The 18,137-nt window shown below is 34.1% G+C and overlaps 1 protein-coding gene across 1 annotated transcript in view; it reads left to right on the forward strand.

Annotated features, from left to right (window-relative positions):
* The first annotated feature begins 7,398 nt into the window (after positions 1 to 7,398).
* LOC143227000 (uncharacterized) overlaps positions 7,399 to 18,137 on the forward strand; it is a 60,161-nt gene continuing 49,422 nt past the window's right edge. Inside the window, exon 1 of the mRNA XM_076458548.1 lies at positions 7,399 to 7,549. Within this exon, the coding sequence (XP_076314663.1) occupies positions 7,399 to 7,549 (151 nt within the window). The remainder of the gene's footprint in view (positions 7,550 to 18,137) is intronic.

Genomic DNA, 18,137 nt, shown 5'->3' on the forward strand with positions numbered 1-18,137 from the left:
TGGCAGAATTGTGAAAAAAATCATTTTAGTTGTTGTTGTTTTTTTCAATTTATTAATATTAATTCTTGCTACGTGAAAATTCCATCAAACATTTAACATTCCGCGCCAGAGCCTTTAACTAAGATTATGCTGTGTTTCCAACGATTTAAATTTACTGCATTTTTTTTCCCACGATATCACCCTATTGTAACAATGACTTTCCTGTATTAAGTGTTATTTTCTGTGTAACATTCCTACGAAATTCAATTTGTTTGGCTGCAGCTATTTCGAACTTAAATTTGGTAAGGTTTTACTTTATAAAACAAATCTTCAAGTTCTGCATGTATTGTTTCCAGCGGACATCAATATTTCTCCTTCCAATAGCATAGACATGGTTTTTGTAACTTCTTATAGTTTGCCACGTAAATTTAAAATTAATAAAAAAATTTTTGCCACATAATCTCAGAGAAATTAGATCTGAAACTAACAGATGAGTAAGTAATCTTTAAAACTGTCTTCTTACTTGTCTGTGATTATATGTTCCAATTCTGAACAGTAAGAATCTATTGACTTAATATGGCTGTAGCCAGAACAAAATACGAACTTTTCGGCTTTCACTAATACCGTAGTCAAACAACCCCTCGACCCCGTCACCTCTATATCAAGCACAGAGGAACTGTGTAGACAAAGTGTTGATCTGTTTCGAAAAATATGAAAAAGCCTTTTATCCAAAACAGGTATGAATGTGTGTTTTAACGACCAAATGTTCAAAACAACTTTTACATACCAGTAAAGAAGAACAACTTGTACATCTTTGTCTGATTCTACGCCATCTTTTGTGTTACTACTCGGGCATTTACTCACTAACTACTCCATGCATGTGCACTGCAACATCAATATAGAAAAATATACAAACATTTTGGCCAAGACTGTATATAAACTTGAAAAAGGTCATTAAAAAAGGTACGACAGAGCCCAGTGCATCGGCAGTAATAATAATCTAATAAATACATAAACTCGAAAGAAGACACGACAAGAATTCAGTATACCGCCAGTAACGATAACGTATAAACAGACTCGAGGAAGACATCAAAAAAGCACGACAAAATTATAGTGCATTGACTGTAATGTGGAAAACAAAGAAGGAAGAATGAATTATAAAGGTACGAAAGAATATTATTTTTTAAAATCTGTAATTAATCAGTAAAACCGACTGAAATGCGCGTGGTCAAGAAAAATATGTCTAAGTATAAATAGTGTACAAAGTCGTTTAAAAAAACAACAACCAAAAAACGAGCAATTTATTTGACATGACTACGAATGCTGAGAGTATATGCCAAACAAATACAACTTACACTTTAAGAACAAAACCTTTATATTACACAGAGGGCATGCACTCGAGCATTCAGGTATTTCTTATGAAACTTACACTGAAATCAAAAGAACTTGAGGGACGAGTGACGAGATCCTGACGGTTGTCAACAGTCAGCTAAGATTATGTGAGCATATTCCAACTAGAAAACCAGCAAGTCTCAGCAAAATACTTCTGAATGCACAAAGAGGAGGGGAAAATAGACGTGTAGTCATCCGAGGAACGTTTTATGTCACACTACTTACTGTCTGTATCAGCAAATCAACCAGTGCGTCATTACTGAACAAAGTAAGCTAATAAAAGGATGGTAAAACACTGGTTAGCAAGGAAAAAAAGGACAAAAACTGTTCAACAACACAATACCTTCTCTTATATGTGTGTGCGCGCGCGCGTATATATATAGCGAAAGACAGTTCAGTTAACAACGTAATTTTTATAGTTAACGTTGCTAAGAAGCGTTTGGCAACTAGACAAGTTGCATGCAACATGCTATAAGCTTCTATTTCGATACAACTGTCGTTGTTAAAACACTTCAGTCCCCTGAAAAAGGTTTTATTTCCAATTATTGTGATGTTTCTTACGAATATGAAACATTCTTTGTTTTTCAAAGATTGAAAACATACCTGACAATCATTTGTTACTTGTATTGTCAATTTCATCTTGAACTCATAACATAAACATTAAAGAAATTAACTTAAGTAATTGTGCTAGCTCACAGGTGGCTCAAGTGTAATTCGGATGGTGTATAACGTTAAAATTCGGGGTTTGATATTAGCTCTCTTGTAAGTTTGTACAGAGGAAGTTTTATTACTCCATGTTAATTGTTTCTCCACCTTTGTATACACCCAATCTTACACCTTACATTTTTAAAATATTTTTCAACTTGTTTATGCACTTTTCTCATACAAGATGACACGCTCTCTTGTGAGTTTGTACCGATGAAGTTTTATTATACCACGCCCATTCCTACCATGTTTCCTCACTTTTCCATGTACCCAATCCTACGCTTTAAATTTAAATATTTTCCCCCCTGCTCAGGTACTTCTTTCACATTAGATGACATCATCTCAAGCATCATTCATTCATTTATACTGATATCCTGTATCTATATAATCAGTATGGGTGTGCATAATATTATGGTATGCACATATAATGGTGTATGTGTGTTATGTGTATTTTCTTCACCTGAGGTATGTGTACATATTATAAGTGTGCGCGTGTGATATACACGTGATGTTACGTACTTTAAATCGTGCATTGTTATTTGGGTGATGAATTGTGGTTGTGTATATACTAAAGGTTGATAGAGTGATGTAGTGTGAGTTGTGGTTGTGTGTATATACTAAAGATTGATAGAGTGATGTAGTGTGAGTTGTGGTTGTGTGTATATACTAAAGATTGATAGAGTGATGTAGTGTGAGTTGTGGTCGTGTGTATATACTAAAGGTTGATAGAGTGATGTAGTGTGAGTTGTGGTTGTGTGTATATACTAAAGGTTGATAGAGTGATGTAGTGTGAGTTGTGGTTGTGTGTATATACTAAAGGTTGATAGAGTGATGTAGTGTGAGTTGTGGTTGTGTGTATATACTAAAGGTTGATAGAGTGATGTAGTGTGAGTTGTGGTCGTGTGTATATACTAAAAGTTGATAGAGTGATGTAGTGTGAGTTGTGGTTGTATGTATATACTAAAGGTTGATAGAGTGATATAGTGTGAGTTGTGGTTGTGTGTATATACTAAAGATTGATAGAGTGATGTAGTGTGAGTTGTGGTTGTGTGTATATACTAAAGGTTGATAGAGTGATGTAGTGTGAGTTGTGGTTGTGTGTATATACTAAAGGTTGATAGAGTGATGTAGTGTGAATATACTAAAGGTTGATAGAGTGATGTAGTGTGAGTTGTGGTTGTGTGTATATACTAAAGGTTGATAGAGTGATGTAGTGTGAGTTGTGTTTGTGTGTATATACTAAAGGTTGATAGAGTGATATAGTGTGAATATACTAAAGGTTGATAGAGTGATGTAGTGTGAGTTGTGGTTGTGTGTATATACTAAAGATTGATAAGTGATGTAGTGTGAGTTGTGGTTGTGTGTATATACTAAAGGTTGATAGAGTGATGTAGTGTGAGTTGTGGTTGTGTGTATATACTAAAGGTTGATAGAGTGATATAGTGTGAATATACCAAAAGTTGATAGAGTGATGTAGTGTGAGTTGTGGTTGTATGTATATACTAAAGGTTGATAGAGTGACGTAGTGTGAGTTGTGGTTGTGTGTATATACTAAAGATTGATAGAGTTATGTAGTGTGAGTTGTGGTTGTGTGTATATACTAACGGTTGATAGAGTGATGTAGTGTGAGTTGTGGTTGTGTGTATATACTAAAGATTGATAGAGTGATATAGTGTGAGTTGTGGTTGTGTGTATATACTAAAGGTTGATAGAGTGATGTAGTGTGAGTTGTGGTTGTATGTATATACTAAAGATTGATAAAGTGATGTAGTGTGAATTGTGGTTGTGTGTATATACTAAAGGTTGATAGAGTGATGTAGTGTGAGTTATGGTTGTGTGTATATACTAAAGATTGATAGAATGTGGTTTGTTTATCATCTAAGAGTGTCTCTCAGATACTTTTGAAAAGTTATTATTTGATTATTAGAGATGTGTCTGAGTAAACAGTTTGTATTTCATGTATTGTTTTCTGTCCCATTCCTACAGTGCAAAGCGCCACGTAATTTGTCACTTCCTCAGAAGTCTTAAATGCGTCAGTCCTACACTAAAAAACAAGGCACTGTACTGTAAAAACTAAAAGTTTCTATGAAAAACAATAAGGAACAAAACACTTTTCTTTATGCATTTCGTTACGAAGTGGCATTAGTTTAGATTGTATTGTGACGTCATTTCTTTATGACGTGACATTAGTTTAGATTATATTGTGACGTCATTTCTTTATGACGTGACATTAGTTTAGATTATATTGTTACATCATTTCACACAAAAAGTTGAGAATTTAAACAAACCGGTTGATTTACAAATCCATAATGCAACAAACGATATTAATGAAAGAGTTACAAAAGGTATATAATTATGGCAAAAGTAGTAAAACTGCAAAGTAAACTAGCAATTCAGAGTGTCAAAATCAATTGGTTGAAGATAAACTTAATAATAAATATATACTGGAAGATATATTTCGTATATCGTACGTATATAACTGGAGATTATTCTAACTGTATTCCAGAATTTTTTTATTGGTTCTATAATAGTGATGAAAATGAAACGTTTAATTTTGACATGAGAAGTATATATTTAAAACGTTTCCAAACTTTAATAAACAAACTCTCCTAATTTTATTGAATTACTTCAATAAACTTCCTTATGAAAACGATTCAACAATAAATTACTCGTTTTCTAGATATATACATATATATATATATATATACAAAGCCCTTATCGATACATTTCTGCACCTAATATATAGTTAACTGTCCGTCCAGTTGAATTGTCACTTTTTTCACAGTCAACTTAACAGTTGTGATATTACAAACTATAGTTTAACATCTTTTTTTATATTAAAAATTCAAGTATGTGATAGTACTCGTTAAGATTATGCCTTCTAGCTTACCCAGCTATAACTTTATTTTTGGATTTTTTTTTATTTGTATAGAGCTACCTTGCACTCTGTCCAATGCAGGGTATCGAACTACAGGTTTTAGCGTTGTAAGTTCAAAAACTCACCATTGACTCACCGGGGAACTTAGATGTATAAGTTCATCCTAAAGTAAAAAAAACAACTTAAAAAGCTTAATTAATAGTTGATTGGTTGGTTGTAATTAGGCACAGAGCTGCACTGGCCTATCTGTATTCTGCCTACAACAGGTAAGGTAACGAAACCCGGTTTCTAGCGTTGTAAGTCTGCAAACATACTGATGTGACACCGGTAGCCTGTAGTTTAGATAGACTGTTTCTTTTCAGGTGTAAATAATTTAAAGTGATCTCCTTAACAACTAAGAAATTAAATAAAGTTCTTTTTAAGTTGTTCAAACTTATTATGATATATAAACATACGAATTGTTATTAGGCCCAATAAGGCGTAAGTATTTACATCAAACTGCACTGTAGCACTCCATTGTTAAAATTTCTTTCAGACGTCCTCTCATAAAACGCTAGTTTAGTTTATTATCAAAATGTACGTTAGAGGGAAAGTTGTCTTTTGACGATTGTTAAACAAATCTGATCGTTAGTCACAATATCTGATATTCGAACTTTTAAGTTAAATATACTGTAAATCCTCTTGGTATTTCGTTTTCTTTGAAGAATATCAAATATAAAGAAAAGCTATCAGTAAAAAAATACTTTTCAACAAAAACCTGATAAACATTTATAACGACGTTGAAAATCAAACGTTTCGAAAAGTGGCTCAGTTAAGGGTATATACTGCAAAACTGAGATGAACATCCACACTGCACAGACGATTATGAAGTGTGTTAAACTCAATAAACTAAACCTTCTTTTTAACTGTCGTAACTACTTGAGGCTTCACATTCAATCTCAATACCTGCTGATGATTCAGACAACGTTAAAATTCAGGTTCGATTCTCGGAGTGCTAGAAACTGCTCTGGCTTCGAATGTAACTAAAAACCGAAAAGAAACTAGGTTGAGTGACGCAAAAAGCTGACATAGTTTCTAATTTGTATCACACTTTTCTAAGATATTACGAGGGTTTTTTTCTTTAGAGATCGGAACTGTTTATAATTAGCTACGAGCAAAAACTAATCTTCATCGAAATACTGCTTTGTCTCTTATGATTTATAAATATGCAGTTGATAAACTATTTTTCTTTTAACTAATATTAACCAACGATGATTCGAGAACCCATTTCACTCGATTCCTTATGTTTAATACATATTCATATAACAATATTGAATTAATTTCGTGAACTCGGGCATCACAATGAGCGTCAGTTAGCCCTTAAGGCTACGAAAATTGATATGCTTCGTTCACTAGCTCATTTATCTGTAATTCTAAAGTAAAATCTACAGAAGTACACAAGTGTACAGTTAATTTCGTCAGAGATAACAAAATTAACGTGAAACTTATGGCTCATATAAAAGTTGAGAATCTAAACAAACTAATTAATTCACAAATCCATAAAGCAATAAACGATATTAATTAAGGGTTTACACAAGATATACGGTTGTGGTAAAGGCAGTAAAACTGTAAACTAATAATTAAGATTGTGAAAATCAATTGTAAACTTTGATAACAAGTATGGTATCCAAACTTATACCATTCTAACCTCATTTCAAAACACCCATCACTCTTGCTATGCTGGCCACTTTGACCGTGGCGGTTTTATTATATGATGGTCAATCTCATTGTTCATTTGTAAAAAGAGCAGCCGAAAAGTTAACTATCACAGCTAAATTAAGGTCGAAATTAAAAATATGCAGTAACAGCGAAAATGAAAACAGATTTAAAACTAAAGTTTATCTGTTACTTAACAGTGACAGAAATAACTGAGGATTAGAAAAAATGATTCATTACAAAACTCACACTACAGACAGCGTCTCTAGAATAAAATTTAACAGTAATAATATTGTCATTGAACGTATATTTCTTAAATACTATGTGATTTATTATTGAACAATAAAGGCTTTTAAATACAATACGTATCTTTAACGTTATCTGAAACATTTCATTATTTTCCTATATTATGTATTTTTAACAGGATATATATATATGTGTGTGTATTATATACTTATAATTAAAATAAATATAGGTATCATAAAGCTGTCTAACCTTTATAACTGTCAAAGTAATTAATGTTATCGATTATCAATTGCCAGTTTCATTAAACCAACATTTTATTCTCAAGTTATTACAAAGGTGTAATCGCACTCTATCACAACGATTTGCATATGCTAGTGCATATTTTAAGAGATATGCGTCACAGCGTCATGGGCAACATACTTAGCACTTATATATTTGGTTTACAACGAACAAATTTATGACCATTCCGGGTTGTCTTTTAGATTTAAAACTTTCTTTGAGGCATGAAAGATCTTAAACCTAAATTTCTGCCACGGTTTGAGAGTCTGAAGTTTTTGATTCGACAAAGTAATCCGGCCACAAGTAGTAGCAGAGTGAGAGTTATGGTTACGACAGGGAACTTTTCGACCCAAAAAGTCACCCGCTGGTACACCGGTAAGACTATGGATTTTCAACGCTAAAAACGGCGGTTAGATTCCCTCGGTGAACTCAGCAGATAGCTCAATGTGGCTTTACTATAAGAAAGCATACAAACATACACTAGACCCACAAAACAAATATGATGAAGTCGAGTAATTAAAAAACAACAACAACTGATAAATGTTCACAAAACTTTCAGTTAAATTTCAAAATAAACTGTTTTTCACGCACAAAAAAATAAGTTGGAAACATTTAACCACAGTCAACCAGTTAAGCTCCCCGATATAGATTAAGTTGAATTTGGTTAGTTTGCTTAACTCGATAACACCAGCGTTAAATTTTCAATCATTAAAACCAGGTAGTATAAGGTTAATAGTGACCCCACACTGGTTAAAATGGTCTTGGACACCGAGAACGATGTGTGATAGAAGTTATAAAAAGAGTTTTCAATATATACAGTCATGTGAAAAAGTTAGGACACCCTATGAAAGCCTGTGTATTTTTGTAACATTTTTGGATATATAGATATTTAATCTCAATTTCAACAATATTGAGAGATTATAGAAATATAACTAAACAATTAAAACTGAAAAAAATACTTTTCAAGATCTTCTGTAAATGTAATTCTACAAAAATGCATATTCTAACTGAGGAAAAAGTTAGGACACTCCCACATTTATTCCCACTTAAAATGACTCAACTAACACACAGGTGTATCACACCAAGTGCACATCATTAGAAGATCGTTACTCAGCATTTTGAATGAGGCTTTCCCTATTTAAACCTCAGACATTTAGTTTGGTGTGCTCCTGACTGTTGAAGTGAAAGTTAGCACCATGGTTAGAGCAAAAGAACTGTCTGAGGCCTTCAGAAAGAAAACTGTAGCAGCTTATGAGTCCAGTAAGGGAATTAAAAAGGTCTCAAAAGAGTTTGAAATCAGCCATTCCACTGTCTGGAAAATAGTCAACAAGTGGAAGGCTTTCAAAACAACTGCCAACATGTCCAGGTCTGGTCGTCCAAGAAAGTTCACCCCGAGAGCAGACCGCAAGATGCTAAAAGAGGTCTCCAAAAACGCTAAGATGTCATCATGGGACCTACAGCAGGCTCTGGCTACTGTTGATGTGAAAGTGCATGCTTCTACAATCAGAAAAAGACTGCACAAGTTTAACTTGTATGGGAGGTGTGCAAGGAGGAAACCTTTGCTCTCTCTGGCAAACTTCAGTCTGGAATAATGTTCTTTGAACAGATGGGTCCAAGATTGAATTATTTGGACACCAGAACAGAGGACATGTTTGGCGTAAACCAAATACAGCATTCCAGGAAAAGAACCTCATACTAACTGTGAAGCATGAAGGTGGAAGTGTCATGGTTTGGGGCTGCTTTGCTGCAGCAGGGCCTGGACAGCTCACAATCATAGAATCCACCATGAATTCTACTGTGTATCAGAGGGTGCTTGAGGAATATGTAAATCCATCTGTTAGAAAATTAAAGCTGAAGCGGAACTGGACCCTGCATCACGACAATGACCCAAAACATACTAGTAAATCCACCAAAACCTGGCTGAAAACTAAGAAATGGAGAGTCCTGGAATGGCCGAGTCAAAGCCCAGATCTTAATCCCATTGAGTTGCTGTGGGGTGACTTGAAACGGGCTGTACGTGCAAGAAACCCCTCAAACATCTCACAGCTGAAAGAATTCTGCATTGAGGAGTTGGGCAAACTTTCTTCAGACCGATGTCAGAGACTAGTAGATGGCTACAAGAAGCGTCTTACTGCAGTTATTTCAGCCAAAGGGGGTAACACTAGCTATTAGGGGGTAGGGTGTCCTAACTTTTTCCTCAGTTAGAATATGCATTTTTGTAGAATTACATTTACAGAAGATCTTGAAATCTTTTCTTCAGTTTTAATTGTTTAGTTATATTCCTATAATCTCTCAGTATTGTTAAAATTGAGATTAAATATCTATATATCCAAAAATGTTACAAAAATACACAGGCTTTCATAGGGTTCCTAACCTTTTCACATGACTGTATAATCTAAGATTGACCTCCCCATCCTTCGCAGAAGTTTGTTACAATGAAAAATTGCGTTACCATGGCTACGATCAACGACGTAGGAAGTATGGCTCTAAAAGGTACTGGAACACTATTCTGATAACGTGCAATTAGCACTGGATATTATATTTGTGACCAATATTTTTTTTTTAAATATCAGAAATATATTCGAACATTTATAAGACTGCATGTCTGTCTTTGACAGGCCTGGTGATTATCGTGCAGGGCTATGTATCTGCGGGTCCAGGTCTTGAGTCAGATTCCACTATTTGGCCGGTCAAAAGTACCACCACAGTTGGCAATGGGTGCTGTTGACTAGCTGTAGTCTCTCTTGTTTATCAGATCAAAATCATGGATAGCCAATGCAAATAGCTCTTGACTAGCTATGCGCGAATATTCAAAACCAATCATCCCGTCCTAGTATGTCAACACAACTCACTTCTACATAACAAGACAGACAAACGAAATAATCTTAATAACTCGTAAAGAGGAAGCAAGCGTATTACAAGCACCCTATCACTTAACGTGGTATGTTTAATACTGATGTGTGTTTTCAGCTGGTGTTCTGATTAAAGTATGAAACTCTTCATTCTTTCTTTTTGGAAAAAACACGTGATAATAGCATACGTAAACAGTTCTAAGCAACTAGCTGAAGCTAAATGATATTTTTAACTTAGAAATTTATAATAACAACAAAATTACACAGAATGATGGTGGTACAAAGTGATCTATTTAAGTGCTAAACGTCACGCTAACAAAAACTCCAAATGCTAGCATTTCAAAGTTGGTGACAGCTTTCTTCCTGGAAAAGAAGAACCAATTAACGTTGAGTTTACTACTTATGTTTTTTATTTCTTGGAATGCCACTGAGTAAAACTACTTGACTGTTACTCTTATAAAACACCCAGTGGGGAAAAGCGAAATACTTATTGTTTAATACTGTCTAGGGTTTAGACATAATAAACTCTGTAGGGAATATTTTTATTAATGTAATATGGTATCAGAAATGCAGATAATAAAACAAACATTTTATCATTTAATAATTTATTAGTTAACTTCAAAAATACAAACTATCATAAACATTACTATTTCATAGCGTCTTAGAGCCTTAATGATATAAAAGTTACAAATCAGTGTATTGCTCAATAATGTCACAATGTAGATACATTCAGAAAACATTTTGTTTAAAAAATGTATTAGTTACAAAGATGCGGGCATTATAAGAAACAATGTAATTGTTTAGTAAATAGGCTTAAAATGAGAGAGGCCAGTTCGTAACCTTCACTCTTACAGGCTTCCTTTTTAAAAGCTTGTTGTCGTTTAATAATGAATTATATAGTTCGAAAGAGAAACTAACAATAAAGACATTTCTTTTTTCTATAATTATGTGTCTTCTTTTGGAGATAGAGGCTCATTTAGTTATGATTTTCTCTTTAATAATGTCTGAAATAATTTTACAGGTATAGATGATTTGAAACTATTTTAACATTCAATAATATACTGGTGGAGGGTCTCGGAGAGGCTTGTTCGGTATATTTGTTATGAATTTTGCGCAAACCATATGTGGGTGAGCGGTGCTAGTCGTTCTTAATTTAGTAGTAAAAGACTAGAGAGAAGATAGCTCGTTAGCAACACTTACCACCAATTCTTAGGCTACTATTTTACCAACGAATAGTGGAATTAAAAGCTACGGCTGAAAGGTCCAATATGTTTGGTAGGACGAGGATTCGAACCCGCTTCCTATGAGTCAAGCACTCTAACCATCTGTACAGTTAGAAAGGCAGGTTGGTAAGAGAACAGTTCAAATAAGACTTTAATGGCTTGAAAGGAAAAGCTATTGCGTGATTTTAAACACTAAACAACGTTTAAAAACAAAACATTATTCAACGATGAAGACACGTGTTTAATTGAATAACTTAGCTTCAGTCTCTTTCATGATCATGACAATACATGCATGTACACCAACGTGTTTAGACTTAATAACCGATGATATTCTATGCTGTACGTTGCGAGTCAGTGTGTTCAGACTTAATAAACAGCAGTGCTCTCAGCCAACCCAACAGTAACGTTAAAAGTATGAAGAAAATGCTGTCCTCGTCCATGTTATCGACCTTCTAAAGGCTCGCCTTATGATTAATAATCGACATTACAACGGGAAACTGTTATTCCTGATGTAATTTTAAAATTAAGTTATTTATTTCCAGGTCACCAGTTTTTATTCACACTGTCAATGGTGAGGACACAATAGAGACATGCCCTAATGTAACAAACTGTTTAAGCTATTACTTTTTATTACAAGGGCGTACATAAACAAGGGCAGCGTTTCCATGTAATACGATTTCTTTGTTATAGATGTACATATATTTCAAAAAGATATTTATTATACAGAGAACATGAAGAATTGTTACAATTTCTGCGAAACTTTTTATTCAAATGCCAATTAGCTAAATACTGTATAAATAAATTAACATTTGGCATATAGCTTGGGCATGCGCTCAGTCTGTAATACATCAGTATACACTCGATTCTTTTTTCAGGTCTCTCAATTCATGAATAACTTCAGAACTGTTAACTCCATGACGGTGTTTAACAAACAAAGCACTGCATGACACGGAAGTCGAAACATATTTCCAGTATCACAGATGACAACATAATCATAGCTCCTGGGTACTGAAAGAACCCAGAAAATCTCTGGATCAATATCCATGAAGACATACCTCAGAAGGCAGTTACTGTTAATAGAGACAAACAGTCAGAGACATACACACGCCATTATTGCATACATTTAACTAATAAAGTCGACGTGCGTTGAAACGAACAAAAGTAACTGGGACTAAACTAACTTGTCTATCCAATAACACACAGCAGCTGGATGATTATATTTTATAGCAAATAACTGTTAGCAAAATAAGATAGCGAGCTAAAAACATGCAAATCATAACGAATACGTCATCTGCAAAACTTGCTTGGCGCTGTATACACATTATTCTGTATGTTTTTCTAATAGTATAGCCACGTCATGCTATCTGCTGAGTCTACCGAGGAGAATTCGAACCCTTGATGTTAGCATAGTAAATCCGTAGACTTAATGCTGTACCAGCGTGGGACTACACAGTATTGATAACTGTATTTTTTCCTACGCATACACGTGTTCCAACTTGTTTAAATTTCACAAACGCTTTATCATAAATGTTTCATCTTATCTCAAATACAAAGTCGCGAAGTTCATCAGTTCTTAGTATTTATATTTTTCATTTTGATGAGATGATACAGGAAAAAATATTTTATTCATTCTTGTACATTAATATTCTGGAACCATCTTAACTCCTATATTGGATTAAATGGTAGTACCAAGAGACTGTGAAAACGTTTGTAAAAATAACTAACCGTCATTAAGGTTTCTTTTGTTTGTCTGTATTTTTTTTAATTTAGTGCAAAGTTACACGAGGGCTATCTGCGTTAGCCGTCTCTAATTTAGTAGTGTAAGACTAGAGGGAAGGCAGCTAATCATCAACATCAACTGCCAGCTCTTGGGCTACTCTTTTACCAACGAATAGTGGGATTGACCGTCACTAAATAACGCCCCCACGGCTGAAAGGGAGAACATATTTGGTGTGACAGGGATTCGAACCCGCGACCCTCAGATTACGAGTCAAGCGCTCTAACAACCTTGTCGTGCTGAGCCACCTTTATTGAGGGATATAATTCAGAACCAAGTATTGAAAGAAAACAAGGTTGGTGTTGCTTTGTTAGTGTTCAAAAACACTCAAATAAACAAACAAAATCCATGTCACGCAGTAAAACAATTTTCAAATTTAAACAACTAGTTGGAGAAAAGTTCTATTTGTTGTTTTTTATTTCTATATCCATATAACTTTGAATTCAAAACACTAACTAAACCAAGTGGATGCTAGCTGCAGAAAACGTGGAGAGGAGATAGCCAGAAGATTGGTCGAAATATATTTCACTGGAACCAATCTTATTCAATGACTTAGTAGAAATACCCCTACATTTCCCAATAAAACACAACGTTTTACCCATCAGGGGAATTCCAGTGTTCTCTGTTTTATTATTAAAGGTCGTCTACATGGTGCATGCGCGTATTTACAGCTTTCGGGCGTGACAGTGTTCTTTCTATTCAGAAGGCAGTAGCGAATTGATTTTTATCAGCATCGTTCTGGTCGCTACACAATGTTTAACCACGTGCTACCTAAAGAAGCGGACATGAATGCTTGAAGCGAGAGTTAGATTCCAAAATCTCTTTTACTTTCTAAAGAAGCACAGAAATAACTCCTTTAAAAAAGAAGGAGTCGTTGCGGATCTCCCTCCTCACATCGTTGTTTGTTGAAGTTAAGCTCATAGCTACGCAATGGTCTAACAGTGATCTCCCACCGCGGGTATCGAAACCCAGTTTCTAGTGTTATGAGTCGTCATATATACCGCTCTGCCACTGGAAGAGGCATCGCAATTTCATCAATTACTTATCAAACCACTAATGAATTCATCAGATTAAAATATTTAATAAAATTCAAGTAAATATATATATTATAAACTCAATGAATATCATGTTACAAAATCATGAGATGTATGATTGTGATAAAAACTAAATTACAAAAACAAAATAAACAATAAATTCCTCATAAAAACAGCCTAAAGAACAAAAAATTTTTAATCATGCGCTACGAAAAGAAATGAAATATATTTTGAGTGAACTTGAACTGCTAGCGTAAACTGCTGCTGTTGTAATTATTTAGGAATTTTCACTCACGTACATATTTAAAATACTACATTTACTTACATAAGTCATGTAATTGTTTCAGTTCTACAAATCTATAGATATAGTCATATCATGGTTACTTTTCAAAACAATATGTGTGTGGGCAAGGATATGGCCGACTTTCAAAGAGTCGTTTAGCAGAAGTGTCGTTGTCAAATACTATATCTCTGACCCATTGTTCAGATGTCTGTAATTAGTGTATGTCAACTATGGTAATCGCAAAGGAATATGTCTACCACACAAACAAAACTCCGGCCACCAACTGGGAGGTATATATGGAGAAAAACCACATAAGGCACTTCAACGTATTTGTACAAAATGTATAAAACATGTTTGTTGCAGGAGTTGGTTCCTCTGATTTCTTTAGATGGAAGAATGGCATCCAGATTGTACCTAAATATGAATATCAGTCATAGGTATAGCCAATAATGTTGAATTACTTTTTTAATATCTACAAAATTCCGGCAGATATCTACTGAATTATTGTTATGAAGCCTAACAATGGCAGACCTCAAAGAAATAAAAACATTAAAATGAAGAATTTGAAAAAAAAACACAAATAAACTGTCGCAATTATTGGATCACTTAGTGATTTTTCTACTGTTTATTTCGGAACACTGCATTGTTTATTGGAAACTATCGTAGTTGTTGGATCTCTTTGTAGATTTCCACTGTTTCTTTAGAACTGTTTATTCAAAAGGTGCCGATAGTCTTATGTTCTATTGGATATTATCATGTTTTTGGGGTTGTTTGTGCATTTCCAATACTTCTTTGGAACTGTTTATTTGAAAGATGCCGATAGTCTAATAGTCTTTGATATTATTGTGGTTGTTGGGTTGTTTTGTCGAGTTACATTGTTTTTTTGGAACTGTTTATTCCGAAAATGTCGACAGTCTAATGGTCTCTTTGATATCATGATTGTTAAGTCGTTTTGTAGATTTCTACTATGTGTGTGTGTTTTTTGGAACTATTTATTCGGAAGGTAAGGTCCTTGGGATAATCTTACCATCATTGATTTTACTTCTTTTCCTAAAATCCTTAGCCTGCAGCTTCTAAAAGTTTGCGTTTAATATTTTTTCCAATCTTCAAATACGTAAGAAACCCCATGTAAAAGTTTAAACGACCTTCCCACCACACGTTTGTGAAACGTTTGTTGATCAATATGTTTAATCAGTAAATAGGGAATTTTCATCTTGAAACTATAGTGAAAAATAAAATCAAATAACACTAATGATGAAAAGAACGGTGGACTCTGCTGGTGTCTTAGTGTCATATAACAGGTAGTCATACTTTACTTATCAGTATCTTTTAATCATCTGATGTTGAATGAACGTACGTATGTATTGAATTTACCAGGATATGAAGGCGAATGGAAGTATATGAAGATTCCCTAGGGAAAGTGGTACGTAAATATTTCTGGCGGGTTTAGGAAGAGAAATGTGTCAATATTTATAACGAGTTTAATTCAAAGACAAAGTAATCTAGGTGTTCATATAGGAATAAATGATAGAGAGGCACTAACGAGAAGGCTATCGATCGACTGTTATGTCTGTCACAAACAGTATACACAACGGTGGAATGATACTGAGAAAATTGAGTCATGCAGGATCTTCGTAGCAAATGGAGTTGCTGATTGAAACTGTGTATAAAGCTGTTACGTTTCTCACACAGTACCTGGTTTGTTATCTGTTAGTTCCAAGTAACATTTTTTAACCTACATTATAACAGGAAAATTTAGTTAAAATCCGTTTTAATGTTAAGCGTAACGAATGATGACGTTCTTGTCGTTTTGAATTAAGCACAAAGTTCTGCCAACCACGAGTATCGAAACCCGGGTTTTGGTGTTGTAAGTTCGGGGGAGCTTAATGAAAATTAATTTAGTAGATTTCATAGGATTTCGTTTTTTTTCCTTTGGTCTGGTTTCAAAAGAATTCATAACCTTTAACCTCTAAAAATGTCTAACAGAATAAAATGATGAAGCTATAACAATGATTCGGAGAGAGAAAGTTGCAGTACATATAGCAGACAACAAACTGTCTAAACAGTTTAGGTTGGAAGAAACACTAGGTGGATGAAATCTGAAAAATAGGAAATACTACAATTCATATAACATGACGTAAAAATGCAAACGTCATTACTAAGCAAATAAAATAAAAGATTAACAAAGACAATATTGTTAGATATAGCATAAATATTACTCTTAAACAATACCTATTACACTGCCTCTAAGTAATTCAGCGATAAATCTGAAGGCTCATAACATTAAAAATCAGGTCTCTATACCAATGGTAATCACACCACAGATAGCCCATTGTGTAGCTCTGTAATTAATAAGAAATAAACAAATACAGCTTGTTGGATCATTGAGCCCCACATTTAAATTCTACATTTAATCCAATCCTGAAGAGGTAAACATCTTCCAATTAAGATATAGTTATATATTAAAGTAAGTTTTATATATTATCATGTTAAGTAATTGCTCATGGTCTGCTCCAATGTATCCTGTCTGATTTGGGAAAGACATTTCGGCCTCTGTTCTGAGTTCTTAAACAAATCGTTTCCAAAACCTGACAGAAGGGTTTAATAGTCCGTAAGAAACAACCTAAAATATTTTTTTTTAAACCAAGGATCATTGTTATGGATACTATAACAATTTTTATTCTGAATATATGTCCGATATTCATCAAAATATGCGTGACACTTGGCCTATCCACTAAACTTAGTTTTGTTTTACCAATGTTTAGTGCAAAAACTTTCACTGTAATTAAATCTAGTTAAACTGCAGTTATCAATTTTGAAAATTAGTAATGTTTTTTGAAAGTATAGCTTAACCTCAATGTAACCAAGATTTTCATCAGAGAAAAAACCGTATCTTAATTCAATGATGTTTCATTAATCATACGTGATGTATTAAAAAAAGAAACAGTAATCACAACTGTACAGATACATATATAGCAAGTAAAAGATGTTTTTAGCAAACTGTTGGATTTGTTTACTTATTGAAATTTGCGCAAAGCTATTACAGAGCTATCTGCATTAACCGATCTTAGTTTAAAAGCGAGGAACTAGGGGGGAACTAGTCAACATCATCCATCACCAACTCTTCGTTTGTAAAAGAGTAGCCCAAGAGTTGGCGGTGGGTGGTGATGACTAACTGCCTTCCATCTAGTCTTTCACTGCATAATTAGGGACGGCTAGCGCAGATAGCTCTTGTGTAGGTTTGCGTGAAATTCAAAACAACCAAATATTTCAAACTGCCCACAAGAACTTACAACGACGAGTAAAATGGAGTCTTGCTAACGACAATGGAAAACTTCCCAGTTTTTAATCACTTTCTAATTATTATTAAAACATTTCGAAATCCGTCAACGAAAATGTCCAAACACATGAATGATGTTAGTTTGATGTACAAACCAAAGAAGATATTAACGTAGCTGCCCAAATAGGTATGTTTCCTTTTGAGGACAATTACCAGAAGTATGGGGGTGCCATGTTGGAAATGCGATATTACCAGACTAAAGGTAATATACATTATAAACGTCTAACAGAATATATGGATGAGAATTACGGTTTATTTTCAGGTTTATTAACAATTATTCCGGGTCTGTTGCAGAATTCCTTTTATCAAAGATTTTTCGGTACTGTAATCATATTCTTCTGGTGATAATAACACATAATCGATCACCACAATCACGAACAAATAATCAGTAAACTTAAAAATCAAAACGCTATGTCTAGTTTGGATTTTGACCAATCTTTAACACCAGCATGGC

The sequence above is a fragment of the Tachypleus tridentatus genome, chromosome 9, assembly GCF_004210375.1.
Source record: "Tachypleus tridentatus isolate NWPU-2018 chromosome 9, ASM421037v1, whole genome shotgun sequence".
Classification (NCBI taxonomy): domain Eukaryota; kingdom Metazoa; phylum Arthropoda; class Merostomata; order Xiphosura; family Limulidae; genus Tachypleus; species Tachypleus tridentatus.